Raw genomic sequence first — 18808 nt, 5'->3', positions numbered from 1 at the left:
GAGAGAGTACCAAGATAACCAGACCTCTTTAGGGTAATTAACTGTAAAAAATTCCCCTTGGATCAGATACAAATCTAAAAATTTAGAAACAAGCCTCATTTTCTGCAGTATACTGCAGAAAATGACAGTGCCATTACTGTAAATTATAGGATTAGATTGTCATTTCTAAACATTTGCATCAATAAATTGCTTCGTCTTCCAATCACCCCATTTGTGACAATGTTTATTGGCTTACTCAATTCAATTCACCTTATCGCCGGGAAACGGTGCCACTTTACCCATTAATAGGCACGACTGTTTTAAACTCTTGAAATTAAGATACGTGTAACTGTACAGACACGTAATAATAATATTGCACCAATGCTAGCAATCACACAAAAGAAATGCACTCATGCAAAGAGTTCAATAGAGATACCCCCCAAAAAAGGCGGGAAACAGTACAATGGGAATCCCTCTAGAGGGGAAACAATACAATGGGAATCCCTCTAGAGGGGAAACAATTTGTCATTGACTGAAGAAGCAGGGGGGGGGGGGCATCTTTGCACCACATAATTCCTATTTAATTTACAACATAAATTCCAATTTACAACAATATTATATTATAAATATAATATTTTTGTAGATGTATCCTGATGTCAGTTTATTACTTTGGTATTGTTCTGAATGCTAAATTGTGCTGAATTAGTATGCATTAATTCTGTATAAGGTGTGGCATATCATATGTTTAATCATCAGTAGGTTGATTTCTTTAGTGTTAAACACTAGATTTTTATTTGCATGGTATAGATGATTTGAATGTTACTATATATTATGTTACTTGTAATATTTAGGACTTGTAGTTTTATAATGTGTGGTTGAGGTTAAATCTGGATAATCATACTTGGCAAAACAGTTGTAAATAATATTTTGAGAGTGAATGGTTTGTGATCATAGTCATTAAATCGTCTTCAGTTTTGTGTTTTAGAGTAAAATTCACAATGATTTGCATCAATTATTATTCTTGTAGGTGTTGAAAAACAGCATGTAAGAAGCTTGGCCAGATTGCTAGGGTGGTTATATCAGATAAACCACCAATTCAACGTAATTTTGATGTTAAATTATATGTAATTGTTTGATTAAATTCACTTGATGGTTGTTTTCATTTATTTGTTGAGAGAGTTATCTATAAAGATGGAAGAACATATATTTGTGATTAGATACTTGTTATATCCATGCAAAATTGATTTAATAAAGGGAACATAGATGACCTGTTTATCGTTTATTATCGTGAGTCTGCGTGACATCATATTGTTGGAAATCGTATCTTTGAGTCACACATGCACAAATATTATATAATATCAAATGTTTATCACTATAATGTGTATTTTTCAAACATGTTCTCGTTTCTATTTGATTGTTTTAACTTAGTTTATCAAGGAATGGGCCCTGTAACTTGCATATCAAATGAAACATTGTACCATTGTAAATTCCAATTCCATGTTCCTTTAAGCCGGCCAACTTTATTACACCGCAATTTAAACAATTGCTTTCCGATATCATTCCATTGTCTATCTGTTTACAAACGTTTAGAGCACTTTGCTCATAGGGTTGGATAACTGATTTCAGTCGATTTGTTCCGGGTGATCGAGGTCAATGCTCTTGGTAACTGACATCACTTGTTATTCGGTAAACACCCGAGTGGCGTCAAATAGACCTGGGGGTGTTTCACAAAGATCCTAAGTCGAACTTAACTCTAAGTTGGACTTAAAGGTAAAGACCAGTTATGGTCATGCGATTGCATTGTGAAAGAAACGTTGTGGAATCGATCAGAAAAGGTTGATCATCTAGCATCTAGCATCTGCAAGGTTCTGGAATCATCAAAATGATAAGAAATTTGGCCCGTTCTTCGTAAAGTTACAAGCACTATACACAGAAAGTTGTATATGGGACTACCCTATATCTCTCACAGACCATGAGAGAAACAAATTTACCAAATATATGAATTAGTAGGCGGTTTCCCGTCAAATTTTTTATCATCATGTATTAGTCAAAACATATTCTTTCACATGATTGGTAATGAGAGCTTCCATTTCATTTTTTGAAATTGGGGCGTTTCCATTCCAATACTGGTCTTTACCTTTAACAATTATGGAGAGCCATTTGTAGCCTTAAACAAAGTATATTCAAAAGTGAAAATGCAGGTATTTTAGACTTTTTATAAATTCCACATCAACAACATGACATCTCCTCGATAATAGAAAATATGAATGATTCGTATCAACATTTTTTGCCTTTTAAAATAACTTTTACAAAATATTTGATTAGATGCTAACGGTTTTCCATAATTGTTAAGTCCAACTTAGAGATAAGTTTGACATAGGATCTTTGTGAAACACCCCCAGGTTACTAACTTTCCCGAGGACCTAGTGACGAGGTATTCCATTAACCTGTTATTATACAACACCTACGTGGATCCTTGTCATTTGATTGAAGGATTGTTGGTCACATGATATTCAATAGATGTTATATTGCACGGTCGTGCATTTTTGGTTATATGCACCGTGCATTTTGGTTATGCAGACTGCGTTACCTCTCAGCCGTGCGCGCGCGTATCCCTGCGTGTATCTGACGCGAAGGCAATCTGAATGTAATCGAGAAGGCTTGATTCCAACTTTAATTTATCTTTAATATAAGGAGCAAAGCATAATTTGTTGATTAACGTTCTATTAGATCTTCTTCGATGTTGTATAAAACAAATAATGAATGTTTTTCATTCGTTCAATGGTGCGAATATTTTCATTCGTTGAAAGATTAACGTTAATTCTATTCAACTCGGCTGACGCCTCGTTGAATAGAATGTTAATCTTTCAACTCATGAAAATATTCGCACTATTGAACTCATAACCATTCAATATTTGTATATTAATGAATGGATGAACTACAATATTTGGAATCCAGTCTGCATACATCATGTGCTGCTATTTCGGGCAAGCCTTTAAGTTGTCAAGAACAACATGCATAACATTTAATTATGTTTGTAAACCGGCCTATTCCTCATGACTACGCGCCTTTAAATCATTTTATATAAGAGGGCGTTATAAATCATTTGTTCCTTTGAGCCCACGAAGGCTTTGTATCGCCGAAAGATAACAATATGCTCTCAGATATCTATATTTGCTCCCAAATATTATCATTTCAGTGTGCTTTGTTTACGAATGTGAAAAAGGTCCATGAACGTAGTCTTCTAATGAAATAAATGCTATATTTGGAAGACATTTCAATGTTAAATTTGATGAGCTAGACTTGACAGAATATCATACGCAAAATCAATAACTTTTATTTCAACAGATTACGAATACACAAGTACCATTCATAACAACAAGAAAAAGGGGATTAAAACTAACACATCAAATAGAGTTCTCTTGGTATTAAACAAACTGCCTTAAAACTTGCTGATTAAATATGGTGCTCAATAGTTGTTAAAAAAATATCTGGAATGATTTTCAAAATGGTTAACTTACGTTTTTATAAACTACAAACGTGTTCATGGTGTTTCAATGTAGATAAGGTCTGTTTTTCCTCAGGAAAGTATGATATCAACTTCTAAAACTTGTATCATATACTTAATTGAAAGGTGAACAAGTATCTTGCATTTTTTGTATTTTGTGGAAGTAAATAAAATGGACTGGAGTGAATGGATAATGCATTGTATGGTTAAACTTATACTTTCATTGAAAAGCCTCCTTCCCTTCTGAAATTTTCAAGGTGTGTGACTGTGTTTTCTTGTGTTTTTTGTTTTAAAAAACAAAACAAAAACAAAAAACAAACAAATCAAATTTTGCTTCGAATGAACCGATTTCACATCATGTTTAGGGAAAGGGTTGCATGGGGTACAAGTAAGGGGGAGGTATGATGAGAGTTGTGTAGGGGGAGTTTAAGGTGTGTGGGTGCGTGTTCGTGTGTGCGCATGTGTGAGTGGGTCAAGTGGCAAGTTCCATTTACCCTTTGGACAGGCTTTCATTTATATTTCATTGGGGGGGGGGGGTCAAATATATTTGTTTTAAATGAGATTAAACAAAGAGACCAGTAGCTATGTATTCATTGGGTTTTTGTAAAGGAATGGGCAGGTGTACAAACATGTAATACAGACAATTAAGAAACATCAAACCTTTACATCTGATTTCTAAGTTGTTATGTCACATTTATTGTAACTAAAATGCACTTTGACTTGAGTGAGATTTCAAATGGAATTGTAGTAGGCCTACATACAATGACAAATAATAATACATCCATGTCATGTACCTTAAATCATATTAAATTTGGTCTACTTGGATTAGTATTCTTTACTCATTTTACTTGAATAAATACCAGAATTTCAGCATTAATTATTTGACATTTTGAACCAATGATTTTTATACTTCAAAACTTACAAACATAACATTGAAATTCCTTTAAAAAATCATTGTTACTACAATTGTTAAAAATACATGTACTTGGAAAGAAACTGTGTTGGTGAATTCAAAAGGAAAGTCCACCCTCATAAACTCTCATTTTCTTAAATATATATATATATATATATATATCAGCAAAAAATAAATGGACGTTATTTATAATTAAAGAATTTTGTATGATTATTTTATACAAACTAAACATATCCTCTTTCAGATTTGCAATTGGAATCATGCATGAGTGAGCGGAGCTATTTAACATTCAATGAGTCGCTGGAAGAAATTTGCAAAAATGGGTTATCTGGCCATTCAAATGTTGATGAGCATTTCCATCTTGAAGGGTCAAATTAAAGAATCAAAACAAAAATAACGACAAACACACAAAAAAGAGGCATTTTGAGCGTGCTTTTCATAACCATGCAGTCCTGAGAGACAGTGAGACTACAGTTAAAATCCATAGCTCAATCCTCCTCATTGTTTCTCATTTTCTGCTTCCATTGTTGAACAAGAATCTTTGCAATTTTCTTAATCAGACCTTCTACGGGTCAAATGACTGCCCATCTAAACATACAAGCTTAAAGCTTGATTTTAATTGATTTTGGTAGAGTTTTAATTTTCCTTAATTTGATACATATTTTTATTCTGCATTCATTGACATTTGATTTGAAAATTTTGAATAATGAGTGTCCACTTTCTTTTGTTTGCTGAGTGAATGTAAATATATATATATTTAGATATGAGTGTTGTCAATGTGAAAAAGCATATTATAAATACTGAGACCTCAAATGATTTGACTGCAATCATAACAAAATATCCTGATTCATCATCATGTTATGAAGAACAATACACTATAAAATAAAAAATCCAATAAACGGGAAGGGAAATAATGTGGAATTTCCTTCCCTTTTGTGCGATAAATTTCTTGTCAGTGACTGCTTTGAGAGGAAAGGTGGTACTTATCGGAAGGACATGACCTGAGAGAAAGTTAAAGCTTGTCTGCTCATTTCAATATTGCAAACATCTTAAAGACTGGGAGAAAGTAAAGTTCTGGTATAGCGTTAGGGAAAAATTAATTTCAAGCTTTCTTACTCTTTTATGTCAGATTGGTATATATTAATACAAATAGTAACATTGTCCCCTGTAAAGATTGCTTTCCAGATACCCACATATAACAAATTTGGCGAGAAATAGCTGAAAAGTTTGGACCAAACTTTCATGCCACATGTGTACATGTATGTAGTCCCAAATATTTATTTCTGTGTGCAGTGCATCTTGTATTCAGCTAGATTGTGTCAATATTCTCTGCCATCATTGTAATGATTCCAAAACCTCATAGTATTCATCGATTCCTCTGCTTACACCAACCTTTCCTGAGAACTTCTACGACAGCTTCTTTCATGAATTCATCTTCATCTCTAAGAGGTGTAACCCCTGAAAATAAGAAGGGGCACCCTCGATACTGTCCACCTCACACACATGTTTAAAAGCCAGCTTTTCAGATCTGAATGATACGAAGCAATATTTAAGACCAGAAACTTTTGTGAATTGCATATCTTCAATATCGCATCCATTTTTATTCAATATCTTTTGCAGCACAAAACTCAAAAATCAAATCTCAACCTAAAGCCAACATTTAACGCACACAATGATTTTCTGGTTTTGCAGTGGTGTTGGAAATTGACAGCAAAGCATTTTTCACCAGAGCTTATATTGTATAGTTCCCCTGTTTCCTCCAAATGATGAAAATATTGATAAATATCCTGCCTTGATGTTATCTGTCGTCTGTCAGCAAGAAATCCTGGATTTCCTCTTTCATCTCGGACCTGCAAAAAAATAAACAATAAAAGAATGCCATTGTACTCAACATTAAACATCAACTCACTTTGCAACAGGAAAAACATTAAAGATCATGTTGAGTTCTGGGCCAAGTAACACAAAGGTTTGCGATCAATTGCAGATTTAAAACAATGATTATGATTCGATAACGATCAGCCTTCTGAACAATATGCGCATGCAACCATGACCTAGGCGTTTAAGGCTGTCCATGATCAGGCCCCAGGATATGTGGCTGGCTTCCCTGGTAGAAGAACATCATTCTCGTCCGGGATTACGCTCGCGAGGACTACTTCTTCTCCAAGTTCCACGTACCACGTACAAGACTCTGGATGTATGGTGATCGTGCCTTCTCTTCAGTTGCTCCAGGCCTCTGGAACTCCCTACCTTCCATTCTTCGCAACACCGACAAGCTAGAAAGCTTTAAAGCCCGTCTGCACTAGTTTGGCCAGGGGGATTAGACCTCCCTGCAAGGTTACTGACAGGTGGTTATCTCATCAAATCAGCTCTCAATTAAAATAAGAAAAAGAGGATCACGGGGGACCAATATGCACCGATTAGGCCTTGTTTTCTATATAGAGGGCGCAAGTAGCTATAAGTAGTGCAGTGTGGCTTTAAAGCAGGCCTAAAAACCCATTTTTTTCAAGCAAATGTGTAATCTGTAATTATTGGAAGAGCGGGCATCTTTGAATGTGTGAAACAGATAAATGGGGCCATACAATTACAAGTGCTGTGAATCATCATCATTGGCCATTGTCATCATTTTTTCAATCAAATGCAACTGCAAACCTTTATGTGACGGGGCCCTAGTCTAGCCATTGCAACATGAAAGGTTGATGATTTGATACATAAACTTGGTGTGTAATGTGAGGCTTTCAAATCATCAAAGGGATATGAGAAATTAACTCAATCTCACTGGAAAGCACATGCACTGCACACAGAAATGGGTATACGGGACTACACAAAAATGGAATGACTGTTTGGTCCAAACGCTTGAGCTCTTTCTTATCCTGTTTATAATGCGAGGGCATGTAAAGAGCAATCCTTTTCCAAGACATTTCTACAATGAATTCTTTCAAACTAACATAAACAGAATGAAAAAGCTCAGAAACTACATTTTACTTTTCGAGAACCCAACCTTCTCTTTAATCCCATACAATATGTGCCCATTTTACATTGTTTTATAATATGTCATTTGATGCCAAGAATGTTTATAAAAGAACTATAAATATTGACATCCTAAGATTTACAACATATATATATATATATATATCCTCCCAGACAAAACTTTAGGAAAACAAATTATACCGTACCTTCTCTGCCTTCTTCCTGCTTCTTCTAAGACATACCCTGGGAGGGAGTTCACTCCTTTCTATAAAAATTAAAAAATAAAGAGAAAAGAAGAAGAAATTAGACGAAAATTATCAAATGATGTGGAGGAGAAAACTAGAATGACAGCATGAAGCCACAAAGCTTTGCAGGAACAAAGCCCTACAAGTCGTAATGCATATTAACAAAGGGGCTGAATTGAAAGACTGTAGAATAAACTCCAAAGGTACTGCAGTGTAGCTGATTATTGTTTATGAATTCATTGGGAAGATGCATTAAGCTTCAATCAAGTCACAATGAATGAAGTCAAATCAGCATTTGGGCTTATAAAATACTCCCAAGGACAAATAATCAATAGTTCATATCATAAAAGTGCAGTAAAAACTAGGATTAACTCAGTCCACTGTATTACTAAGTCCATTCAGAATGAAGTTTTGATCCAAACTGTCCATGAATATCTGTTATTATTATTTGTATGAGGGGTTTCGAGCTCTCCAGAAAAATTGATGTAGCTTAACTTAGTACCCAGATGTGCAATTTTTGGTTTGGGGTGCGCAAACGTGTATAAGGATGAATATGCGCTTAAATACGCATAGGCTAAGACAATGGACGCATCCGATGCAGGTGCGTACCCTTTGCAAAATGCTTGGGTAAGTTTAACATATGATTTACTGCTTGTGTTTTATGTTGAAGTACATATTTAAAAGAAATAGTTTGTAATGGGAACAAATGAAGGACTATATTTCATACAATTACTAAAAATAACATTGAATGGATTTTCTTTAATGAAATACAAGGGTATATCGCACTCACTTTAAAAATAATTCCCCTGTCGTGCCGACTCATGAAATATGCTTATCAGCTAGTGGGATATATCCTTGTATCCCACTCAAGGCCATTCAATATTGTACAAGCCTATTGAGCTGACAATAAGCCAGTTCATAGGTGCAGTCTGAGCATGAGCAGATAAAGGTCATTGCCGACCAAATTGTGAAATACACGTAGACAAAATACTGGATACGTGCTCATGAAAATTGTGTAATCATTATTCATTTATGCACAAGCAGTGCACTCCATGATACACAGGTGGAAATATTCTTTGAAAAGGCTATTTATGTAGCACCTCCATTGTTGTAAGAGTGATTATTTCAAAATGTACAAAGTGGGACCTCTTCATGTTTTGAAGACCTGTGAATATTCGGGGTCATTTGGGACATGTGCTAACCGCGAACTGGTCTATTATATCCACGTGATCATCACTCACCATATCTCGCACTGTTATCCTGCATCCATAACATAACCCCTTTGAAACATCTCCAAATGATCTGGAAGAAAATAAACACAATGTTAGTTTATATGATACAGGGTGTCCAGAGGTTTGGTATCTAGTCGCTGGTGAATGGGAGAACTACATTATGCAATCACATTTTGGGGGACATATCGCAAGAGAACAAGTCCAAAACCCTTTGGGCGACTCTGTGCAATGTGTCTTTTATCCACTTATTTTTCCAAAAGTGAAATTTGTTTGAAATGACCATTAACTTCAAGTCCTTTCTAGATAAACTACTATTAGTCAGTGGTCATATAAAAATATTTTGCATTCTTGGTGACATAACAGGATAAAAGACATACCGGTATGTGAATTGCTTTGCTTGCTTGCTTGCTAGGTGCCTTGTCTGTTCCAGACATTGGCGATCAGGGACTTCTTTGTAATGCGATGTTGTTTCTATTACCAGTCGACCAAATTAACCCCTCAATGTATTTTATGGGCTCTCTCCCTCTGCTTCTCTTTCCCTCAATTGTTCCTACCCAACAAACTGAAGTTGTCTTCTCCTTATGATATTAAGGAGGGATCTATTGACACATGCCTTATTGAGCACTTCTTCGTTTGATATCCTGTCAGTCCAAGGTATCCTAAGCATTCTTCTTAAGAACCACATTTGCTGCTTGAATGCTGCTGTTCAAGGATCATGGGACACACTGCATGAGAGTCGTCCCTTTTCACTATGGACTCACTATCCATCCAACTCCCTGGGATGTTTCAGGTTCCATCCAACTCCCTGGGATGTTTCAGGTTATGCTAAGACAACTCAGTACACTGTTCAAACGTTTTCAAGATTAAGTCAAATTGTTAAAAGGTACCTTCATAATGTACCAAAGAATGTATAAAATCAACCTCAAAACTTTTAATTAGCATTCTGAAGGATAACAGTCAAGGAGTTTGAAGACAGTAAACAATAAAATAAAACCCGAAACACGGAACCTAAGTTCCGTGAGCGCCCTAATTAATGCAAGCATGTACACGCTTGCAACACCTTATCTTCAAAACAAGACATTTATTTACATGGTTTTTTTGGTGCTATGACAGCTCCCATCACCCTGCCCGCAACACTCTGACGAGGACTGATCATCGTATGACGTCTCACACGACACTGCCAAACTGCATTGACCGTTGGCTGTCTGCTGCCCTCTATCTGGATCACTGAGCTCAGCGAGGGAATGCTGGGTAGATTCTAAGGCAGAGCATGCTGAGACATTGGTGTCAAGGGGAGCCTGAATATTTATGGACAAATGCAATTATAATTTGGGATAAATGGAGTTTATAAATTCAGTTCATTAAACACATTTAAGTGCTATAAAGTATTAATTATCATGTTCTATGAACATTCTCAGTTTTTTTTACTCTTTGAATACTACTGCCTCTGGCATGGCAGATATAGAAATATCTACTTTACTTTATTCAAGCTCTTTAAGCTACTAAATTAACTGCGCCATGGAGATTATAATAGCGGTCGGTGTCATTTTCAAATGCTTAAATATCAAATTATACCACAAAATCATTTCAACTGTCTTTTAACTCTGGATTATCATGTCATTACATACCTTACACATGATACAGCTGCCTTCATCTCCAGAACTGGAGACCATGCACAACTTTTCACCGGTTCTGAAGGAGAAAAAAAGAAGAACATTAACAGTTTCTTTATCATGAAGTACAGCATCAAATACATCTAAGCACAACATGGTCCTGGCAATTAAAAAAAAAAGAATACAAGAAATTCATCACCATCATCAGCAGCATTATCATCATCATCACCATTACCATCACCATCATCACCACCATCACCATCATCATCATCATCATCACCATCATCACCACCATCATCATCATCATCATCATCATCATCATCATCATCACCATCATCCTCCTCCTCCTCATCATCATCATCATCACCATTATCACCATTATCACCATCATCAGCACCATCATCATCATCATCACTATCACCGTCATCATCACCATCATCTTTACCATAATTACCATCATCATCATCACCATCATCATCATCATCACCATCACCATCATCATCATCATCACCACCACCACCACCACCACCACCATCAACATCATCATTATCATCATCATCATCACCATCATCATCACCATCACCATCATCATGATCATCATCATCATCACCGCCACCACCACCATCATCAACATCATCATTATCATGACCATCACCATCTTCACCATAAACATCATCATTATCATCATCATCAACATCATTATCATCCCCCCCCCCCATTCAACCATTTAGATAATATGTTATACCTCAGTACAGTTGAAACGGTGGAGGGGAACCCTACTTGTAGACCATGAATGAAGTCATCAGTGAGTTTGTTGATGCTAGCATACTGGCTTGCCTTGGTTGTAAGGGTTGGTATACACACAGACTCAACCCCCATCAGATGGTTGTATAGGGATACTTCACGACTGGGGAACTCCCTAAAAGACGGATGGATTACAAGAGAGATTAGAAAAGGGGTGAGTGAGAGAGGCGAGAGGAAAAGGAACATACAACAAATCTTCATCAAGTATCAAAAGTAGATAACCTATTGACTACCTGTACTGAACTGGTTGGTTCCTGTTTTAAACCAAAGGAATGAGAGAACTCAGTGTACAACAAGTTAATGCAGATAACTAGTTTTCAGTAGAAGTGCTTTTTAAGTCAAGATTTTCTTCTGTATTAATTATTCACCTACAACAATCACATGCCCTCCCAGTTGAAAGAGTTCTCCTGACTTCTTTTTCATTCATATGTGGATGATGAAAATTATCTTGCCAGGAGAAGAGCAAAAGTCTTGTCTTAACAAACATATTAAAGGGATCTGATAACTTTGTCTCAGATCCTTAAACAAAATCCTTGATTTAGCTTATGCTGCAATCATAATTATATACCTTTAGGTCATTCAGGAATCCCATGACTTTTACAAGCTGATCACCTGTCTGATTGTCAAGATATTTATGATTGAAAATCAAAATATCATTTTGCATTTTCCTAATGGTTTTCATAATACTACAGTCATTTGGGGGAAATGAGTGACCCGGTATGGTAAAACCGGTCATTCAAAGATTTTTTACTTTTTTGAGGCACTTCATGATCACTTTGATGCCCAATTTTTTCAGGGCTTCAATATTACACCATATCACAGACAATGATAACACGTAGGGCCATGCATCTCAGATTTAACATTGTAAAACGATGCCTTTAAAGCTAAATAATCAATAGACACACATCTTAATGAACCCTGAAACTTTTCTGTGCTACCAAGTTTAAAGTCTTAATTCAGAAATGTAATATATTCAAACAAGAATTTTATTCCTATATTGCACCGTCACAGTTCATCAATATTCAATATCTACAAACCAATCTTGAATTAATCCATCATAAAACACAAGCTCTTTTGAGTCCAACAAAGATATTGGATTTCAAGATTATCCATGAGGCTAGATTCAAAGTATACAGGACTAAAAGGCTTAACTTGCTATTTTATCCCACCCCTGCCACCATGTTGTGTTATGGGGCATGGTCTAATGTCAAATACATAACACACTGTAGATTGTGGACACAATAATAAGTGGAACCTTGAGACGATAAATAGACTCACATCTAAAGCCTCGGTCACAAATGCCATTACAAACTGCTACGAACGCCGTACGAACGATTTTCAGACAATGGAAAAACAGGGAGATTCGTACAAAATTATCGTTCGTACAAACCTTTGTGACCGTAGCATTACTCAAGTAGCGGTTTATTGGCGCGGCACAATAGGTAGAGTTACAATGAATGCGTGTCCGCATCATGTAGTTCCTGTTTACAATTTATGGTTAACTGTCATTTAATACAACAAAAGTCTCACAGGGATAGCAAATAGGGAACAGATTAGAGCCATCTTGACACATTCTAGATTAGAGAGCTTCAGGGCTTTTACCTCAAGGGCCTGACGAAGGTGCTGTCGCCCTCTCTGTTGTCTGCAAAACCAACCTCCAGTGGCACGGTGACCCCGCGACCCTGTGCCATGCCAGACAGCACACGTGATGCCAGGTTGGTCCCGTTGTCGCCCAGCATGACCTTCGTGTGACCTGTCTGCTTGGCAATGTCAGCAAGAAGCCTGTGCCTGCAGGAGAAGAATTTCATTTGGAAATAAATATCTACATCAGAAGAAATAATAACAAACTAAGGTAACTTAGGGAAATATACTGGCATGAAAAGAGGTGTGTGGAATGCAAAATGCGTAATTGTTGAATATCATAATTCAATCACACAGAAGTAGAACTACATTGTTAGGATATGAAGCTGGTAAATACATGTACTATTTTGATTAGGCTCATTGTTCATTCAGAATTATCTGTGTCACTACATTCCGCTAATCCACCTAAAGAAAGAAACCCTTGTCAGGGTTCCTAGCGTTTCATGAAAAAACAAATTCTCTGATTTTTCCCTGATGGAAGTTTCAAAATCCATGACGACTAAAGGAGGCATTAAGTACTCAGAGCCAACACAGCATATCATTCAGATGATGTGCTGTTTGGACAAGAGAAAAACATATGATTATACTTTCTTTCTGGACTGATGAAATTCCTTTAATTTTCTTTGACTTCAGGTGAATTTTCTCAACCAGGTTCCTATTTACTACACCAGGGTGGAGAGCGGCAATGCAGAGTAATGTCTCACCCAAAGTACATCAGTGTCATGCTAAGGCACAAATCCACCGGCTAAAACACTCGACAAAGACAAATCTACTCATGAATACTGACCTCAAAGTCTTCACAAGATCTTCTTTTGCTGTCAACGACTTGACACTGTCCAAGATGTCTTGTAATCGCTGACTGGCTTCATCCTGGATGCTCAGTTGACTGAAGTGCTCCATCGCCATGGTAACATCATCCTCATCTTTTACTCTAAGAGTAGACTCTGCTGATAGTCGCAAGCTGAAAACCTGCAATTTTAAAGTGCAAATATATTCCGAAAAATGAAATAGACTAGAATAATATTTTTTTCTCTTTTCTCTATCGTCTAAAACTTAAAACTTTAGAATATACCCAAGCATTAAAGTAACTATTGTATGCACATATGTCAGTTCTAGTGTTTAATTGTACTTTTAATTCTATTTTTATTATTCTAGTACTCTAAATTTGGTTATACCCAATGTTTTCAATCTTTTCATTTGTGATATCTACTGTAGTTCGGCTTTTAGCCGCGATGGATTTCATCTCCCAATATTTGTGTATATTGTTACTTGCTTTTTGCATGTTTACATAATAAATCTTATTAGATCCTTCCCCTTCCCCCTGAATCTCTTTTAGACATGATGCAAATAAACATGCTGTAACTGTTCATTTATAATTGGCAATTTGATCACTGTTTCATGAAGACCAGATTATTGCTACACAAAATCAACCAATGCACCCTGTTACTTTAAACCAACACAAGCAGAGCTGTCATGTGAGAAGTATCAACAGAAAAGTGAAAGTAATAAAGGTTTTTTATTCTGGTTATTTGTTAACTTCATATTTTTCATTCTCCTTCAGTCATGGTATGTATCCCTTAACGGAAAAATATGCATTTCCACAGGGTTACCATACTTTCTGTATAGACTAATCTTTGGACAGTTGTGAAGGGGGATGGGGGGGGGGGGTGGGGGTAGTATATGCTAAAGAATGATGCAATAATAGGACTGTGATGTATGCAAGAGAATGATGTATGATGCAATAACAGGGTGATGCAATACAGTGAAATTCTTACCTCTTCTATAGGCACAACACATGTCGGGAGGTCGTATGCGTTCATGAGTTTTGTAATGGTCTCTCTGTTTGCACGTCTCTCCTCAGGGGTCTGCTGTGTGATAATCCCATCTAGAAGATTTCAGAGATAAAATTCAGAGGTCAAAATATAAATAATAGCAGGTTCTTGTATAATTCTCAAGACTGTAATCTACATTGCACTCCTGGCACTGCACTATTACTACCATGGCTTCAGCATGGCTGCTATTACGATGCTCAATCATAATAATATGATTGCAGGGCCCTCAGGGAGAACAGTATGAATACTGATGAGGCTACCCTAGGTAAACAAGACATATTATTATTATTATAGCATTTGAAGGAATTTAACCCCGCCAGGTACTCAGGCTCACCCAAGTCAAGTGTAGCAAATATAGATTAAAGTCTTGCCAAAGCATGTGAGTGATGTGACAGGGATTTGAAGCCTGTACCTTGTGATCCATAGTACAGTGACCTATCCACTACACCACATAACCTCTACAGAATGGAGTAAAAATTAATTAAATAGGGTAAGACAAACAAAGAGTGTACATGTATTCAAAAGTAGAACTGTTTCATTTCATCAAGCATGTAACACAAATCAGCCAAACTGAACATTTGCATGTAGATGACCATGTTAGGGACAGGCATAGTCATGGATAATAAATTTTGATATAATAGAATTTCAACTTCAACTTTAAAGGGAGAGGGTCAAGGTTGTCAGTTTCCATGTGCAGAAGGTCATAATTTGCTGACACCAGACTTGGTGAATATACCATTGATGGGTGTACCAGTCTGCACACAGCAAACCCATATTAAAGACCGTCAATACTACTGGGCCAGAAGGGATTAGACCACACAGCGAGGTCACTGACAGGTGGCTATCTCATTAACTCAGCTCTCAACTAACATAAGAAAAAGAGGATCATGGGGGACCAACAGGCACCGATTGGAAAAGTTTTCTATATAAAGGGAGCAAGTAGCTACAAGTAGGACAGTGGGGCTTTAAAAAAAAACTCTCTTCGGGTGAAAATAATGAATTTAACATATGGGGGGGGGGGGGGGGGGATGGTGGAAAATTCAAAGCATCAAATAAGGCCGATTGGTCATAGAACTGAAGGCCAATAGTGGTGATTGACAACACCTGCTATTGGGTAACCACCCAGATGGCATTGATTCCCCCATGACAGCCCAGGGCCCCCGTCTTACAAAGAGTTGATCCAAATTGATCGCAAGTCCAGGCGCGGATCCAGGATTTCTTAGGGGAGGGGGCCCAACTTTTTTCTTTTTTTTTTTGCTCCCGAAAATTTGAAAATCGCGCCGGCCGAAAAGTCGCTCAGTGGGGGGGGGGGGGTACAGAGCACAATTTTTTTTTTTTTTTTTTTTTTTTTTTTTTGCTCCCGAAAATTTGAAAAACGCGCCGGCCGAAAAGTCGCTCAGTGGGGGGGGGGGGGGGGGGGGGGGGGGGTAGTGAGCACATTTTTTTTTTTTTATCCTCAAAAAAATTTCAATTTGCACCCCCCCCTTGAGCGCCAGGGGGGGGGCCCAACCCCCAAAAAAGGTAAAAATCACGTGATTTTACATGATTTTTTCTCAAGGGGCCCCCCCCTGGATCCGCCACTACGCAAGTCCTCCAATCAATCGCAAGTTTGCAGTCTCCTATCTCTTATTGCGATTGATATCAACTCTTTGTAAGACGGAGCCCAGGACTATGCATCTTTAGTTTCAACTCCAATAGTACAATAACTCCACCAATCCTCAATCATTACATAAACACCCTTTCACATCGATCACTCACCATCGATGTAGATGAGACTTGGGACGAATCTGAACGCTTATGCTGGTTCTCGGATCGACCTTCATGAATCAGACGAGCCACAGCAGAAGAGTTCTGACCTCCAGAGAATGCTATCAGAACCTGGAAGAAACCAAATTGGCAACAAAAATGTATGGGAGTTGACAGCATTAATTTTCATCTTACCAACACCGTCATTCAATAATGATTTGTTTTAAACACTGCAAAAAATACTACAGATTTATAACTAGATGGAACTTCGACTGCGCGCAGTCGAAAATGATGCCTCCGTCATAGAGCAATTTTACAAACCAAAACAGAAGAAATTTTTCAAATTCAAGTTCAATTGTAATCCATTAACAGGTTCTCAGAATATTGTGATTACAAGCAATTTCTCATATACATATATGACCCTTTGATCTTTGACCTAATGACCCTAAAATCTACTCAGTTCATTGGCTCTGCAAGATGTCCTGAGTTAAATTAATAATCCATCTGTCAGTTATAATGAGAATACGTTCACAAGCTATTTTTGCATACATAATGAGCCCATGATGTTTGACCTTATGAACCAAGAATCTACTCAGTTCATTGGCTCTGCAAGATACATAAATGATCTAAGTTTGGCAGGAATCCATCAATCTGTTCTATTGATAATGCGATCACAAGCTATTTTTGCATACATAATGAGCCGCATGACCTTTGACCTTGAACTCATGACCCCCAAATCTAATCAGTCCATCAGCTCTGCAAGTAACATACATGACCTAAGTTTGGTAGGAAACTAGGAATACATCAATCGGTTCTTGAGATAACGCGATCACTAGCTGTTTTTGCATACATGCTGTGACCTTTGACCTTTAACCTCGTGACCCCAAAATCTGATCAGTTCATTGGCTCTGCAAGATACATACATGACCAAAGTTTGGTAGGAATCCATCAATCGGTTCTTCAGATTACGCGATCATGAGCTGTTTTTGCATACATAATGAGCCCTGTGACCTTTGAACTTTGACCTTGTGACCCCAAAATCTAATCAGTTCATCGGCTTTGCAAGATATATACATGACCAAAGTTTGGCAGGAAACCATCAATCGATTCTTCAGATAACGCGATAACGAGAACGGGACGTACGTACAGACGTGCGTACGGACGGACGGACCACCCGAAAACATAATGCCTCCAGCTACTTCGTAACGGAGGCATAAAAAGTCTGGAATGCACCTTCCTGTAAAACAGGCTGGCTTTAAATCCTTTTAACCCATTGCCCCATGTCTATGAAACAAAGGCTCTGCTTTTCTGAGATATAGTAATTTACTGGACTTCTTAAAAAAAACACCTGAAACGTACCTCTATAATTTTGAATGTGTCCTTAGGCTAAGGGACAGTGCTTTGTTTATAGCTGGAAAAGCTAAAAAAATTATTAATCTTGTTCCGGCACTACCAGGTAATACAGGCCAAATCAAAATCATAGAACTAAAATGATCCTACTTTGGGATTAAACAATAATAGAGCAAGAAAATGACTAAATGATAGTGGTGGTTACCTTTTCTTTATCACGTATCAATCTGGATTTTCCTATGGTAGCTTTAAAGCGATGAGTCACATAACCCAAAAAGCAATGCCTGTGGAAGACAGTTTGTGGAAATTCAGTTGCACCTCATCTTAAGGTTACAAGGTCAAAAAAAATTCAAGACATAAAGTAAAACAAAAGAAAATAAACAGAAGAAAAAATAACATTTATTCTAAGATTATGAATGCTATTAGTAAAAGCTCAATAAACAGGCAATCACTGTTCAAACATAGTGAATCATTTTTGCGGATTTTTTGCAAATGACATAAAAGTGAACATAATGGCTTAATTTACTCAATTAAAGATGACATTTTTATTTTATTTTGGTACATCTTACTAAGTACCGATGCCTCGTTTCCGTTAAAAAAAACAGGGTGGAAACTTTCTGGCCCATGCCCTTCATTATTTTATGCAATCCACATGATGGCTCAAAGCAAATATACACAAAATGGCACAAGTTTATTTGGCATGGATTGAAATGCGTTTCACACGTATCACATTCCGGTATTCACAGAATTAGACAGTATCACTGATAAATCCTTTCTCACCGACAAAAGGCATCCTTTACCCTCGCGATAACGACAGCTGCCTCGTCACATTTCAAGCAGGTTGAACTCCTGAAATATGACAATGGAAACAGAGAAATGATTTTCAGCTCGACATATATGAAGCAATAATTTGTGACAACTTTGAGTATATTAATTACAGAAAATGACAGTACATATATTTGTTTAATACTGTTTACT

The 18808-nt window shown here is 37.0% G+C and overlaps 1 protein-coding gene across 1 annotated transcript in view; it reads right to left on the bottom strand.

The window, feature by feature from the left end:
- Positions 1–6083: 6083 nt before the first annotated feature.
- Positions 6084–18808, bottom strand: part of LOC585726 (cytoplasmic tRNA 2-thiolation protein 2) — a 13999-nt gene continuing 1274 nt past the window's right edge. The window contains 13 exon segments of the mRNA XM_030975810.1: positions 6084–6250; positions 7574–7632; positions 8854–8914; positions 9934–10142; positions 10473–10536; positions 11203–11376; positions 12864–13049; positions 13690–13871; positions 14678–14787; positions 16493–16496; positions 16499–16612; positions 18036–18114; positions 18611–18679. Of these exon segments, the coding sequence (XP_030831670.1) occupies positions 6199–6250; positions 7574–7632; positions 8854–8914; positions 9934–10142; positions 10473–10536; positions 11203–11376; positions 12864–13049; positions 13690–13871; positions 14678–14787; positions 16493–16496; positions 16499–16612; positions 18036–18114; positions 18611–18679 (1363 nt within the window). The 3' untranslated portion in view covers positions 6084–6198.

The sequence above is a fragment of the Strongylocentrotus purpuratus genome, unplaced genomic scaffold (genome assembly GCF_000002235.5).
Source record: "Strongylocentrotus purpuratus isolate Spur 01 unplaced genomic scaffold, Spur_5.0 spur5_scaffold_8, whole genome shotgun sequence".
NCBI lineage: Eukaryota > Metazoa > Echinodermata > Echinoidea > Camarodonta > Strongylocentrotidae > Strongylocentrotus > Strongylocentrotus purpuratus.
This window is presented reverse-complemented; position numbering and strand designations above follow the sequence as displayed.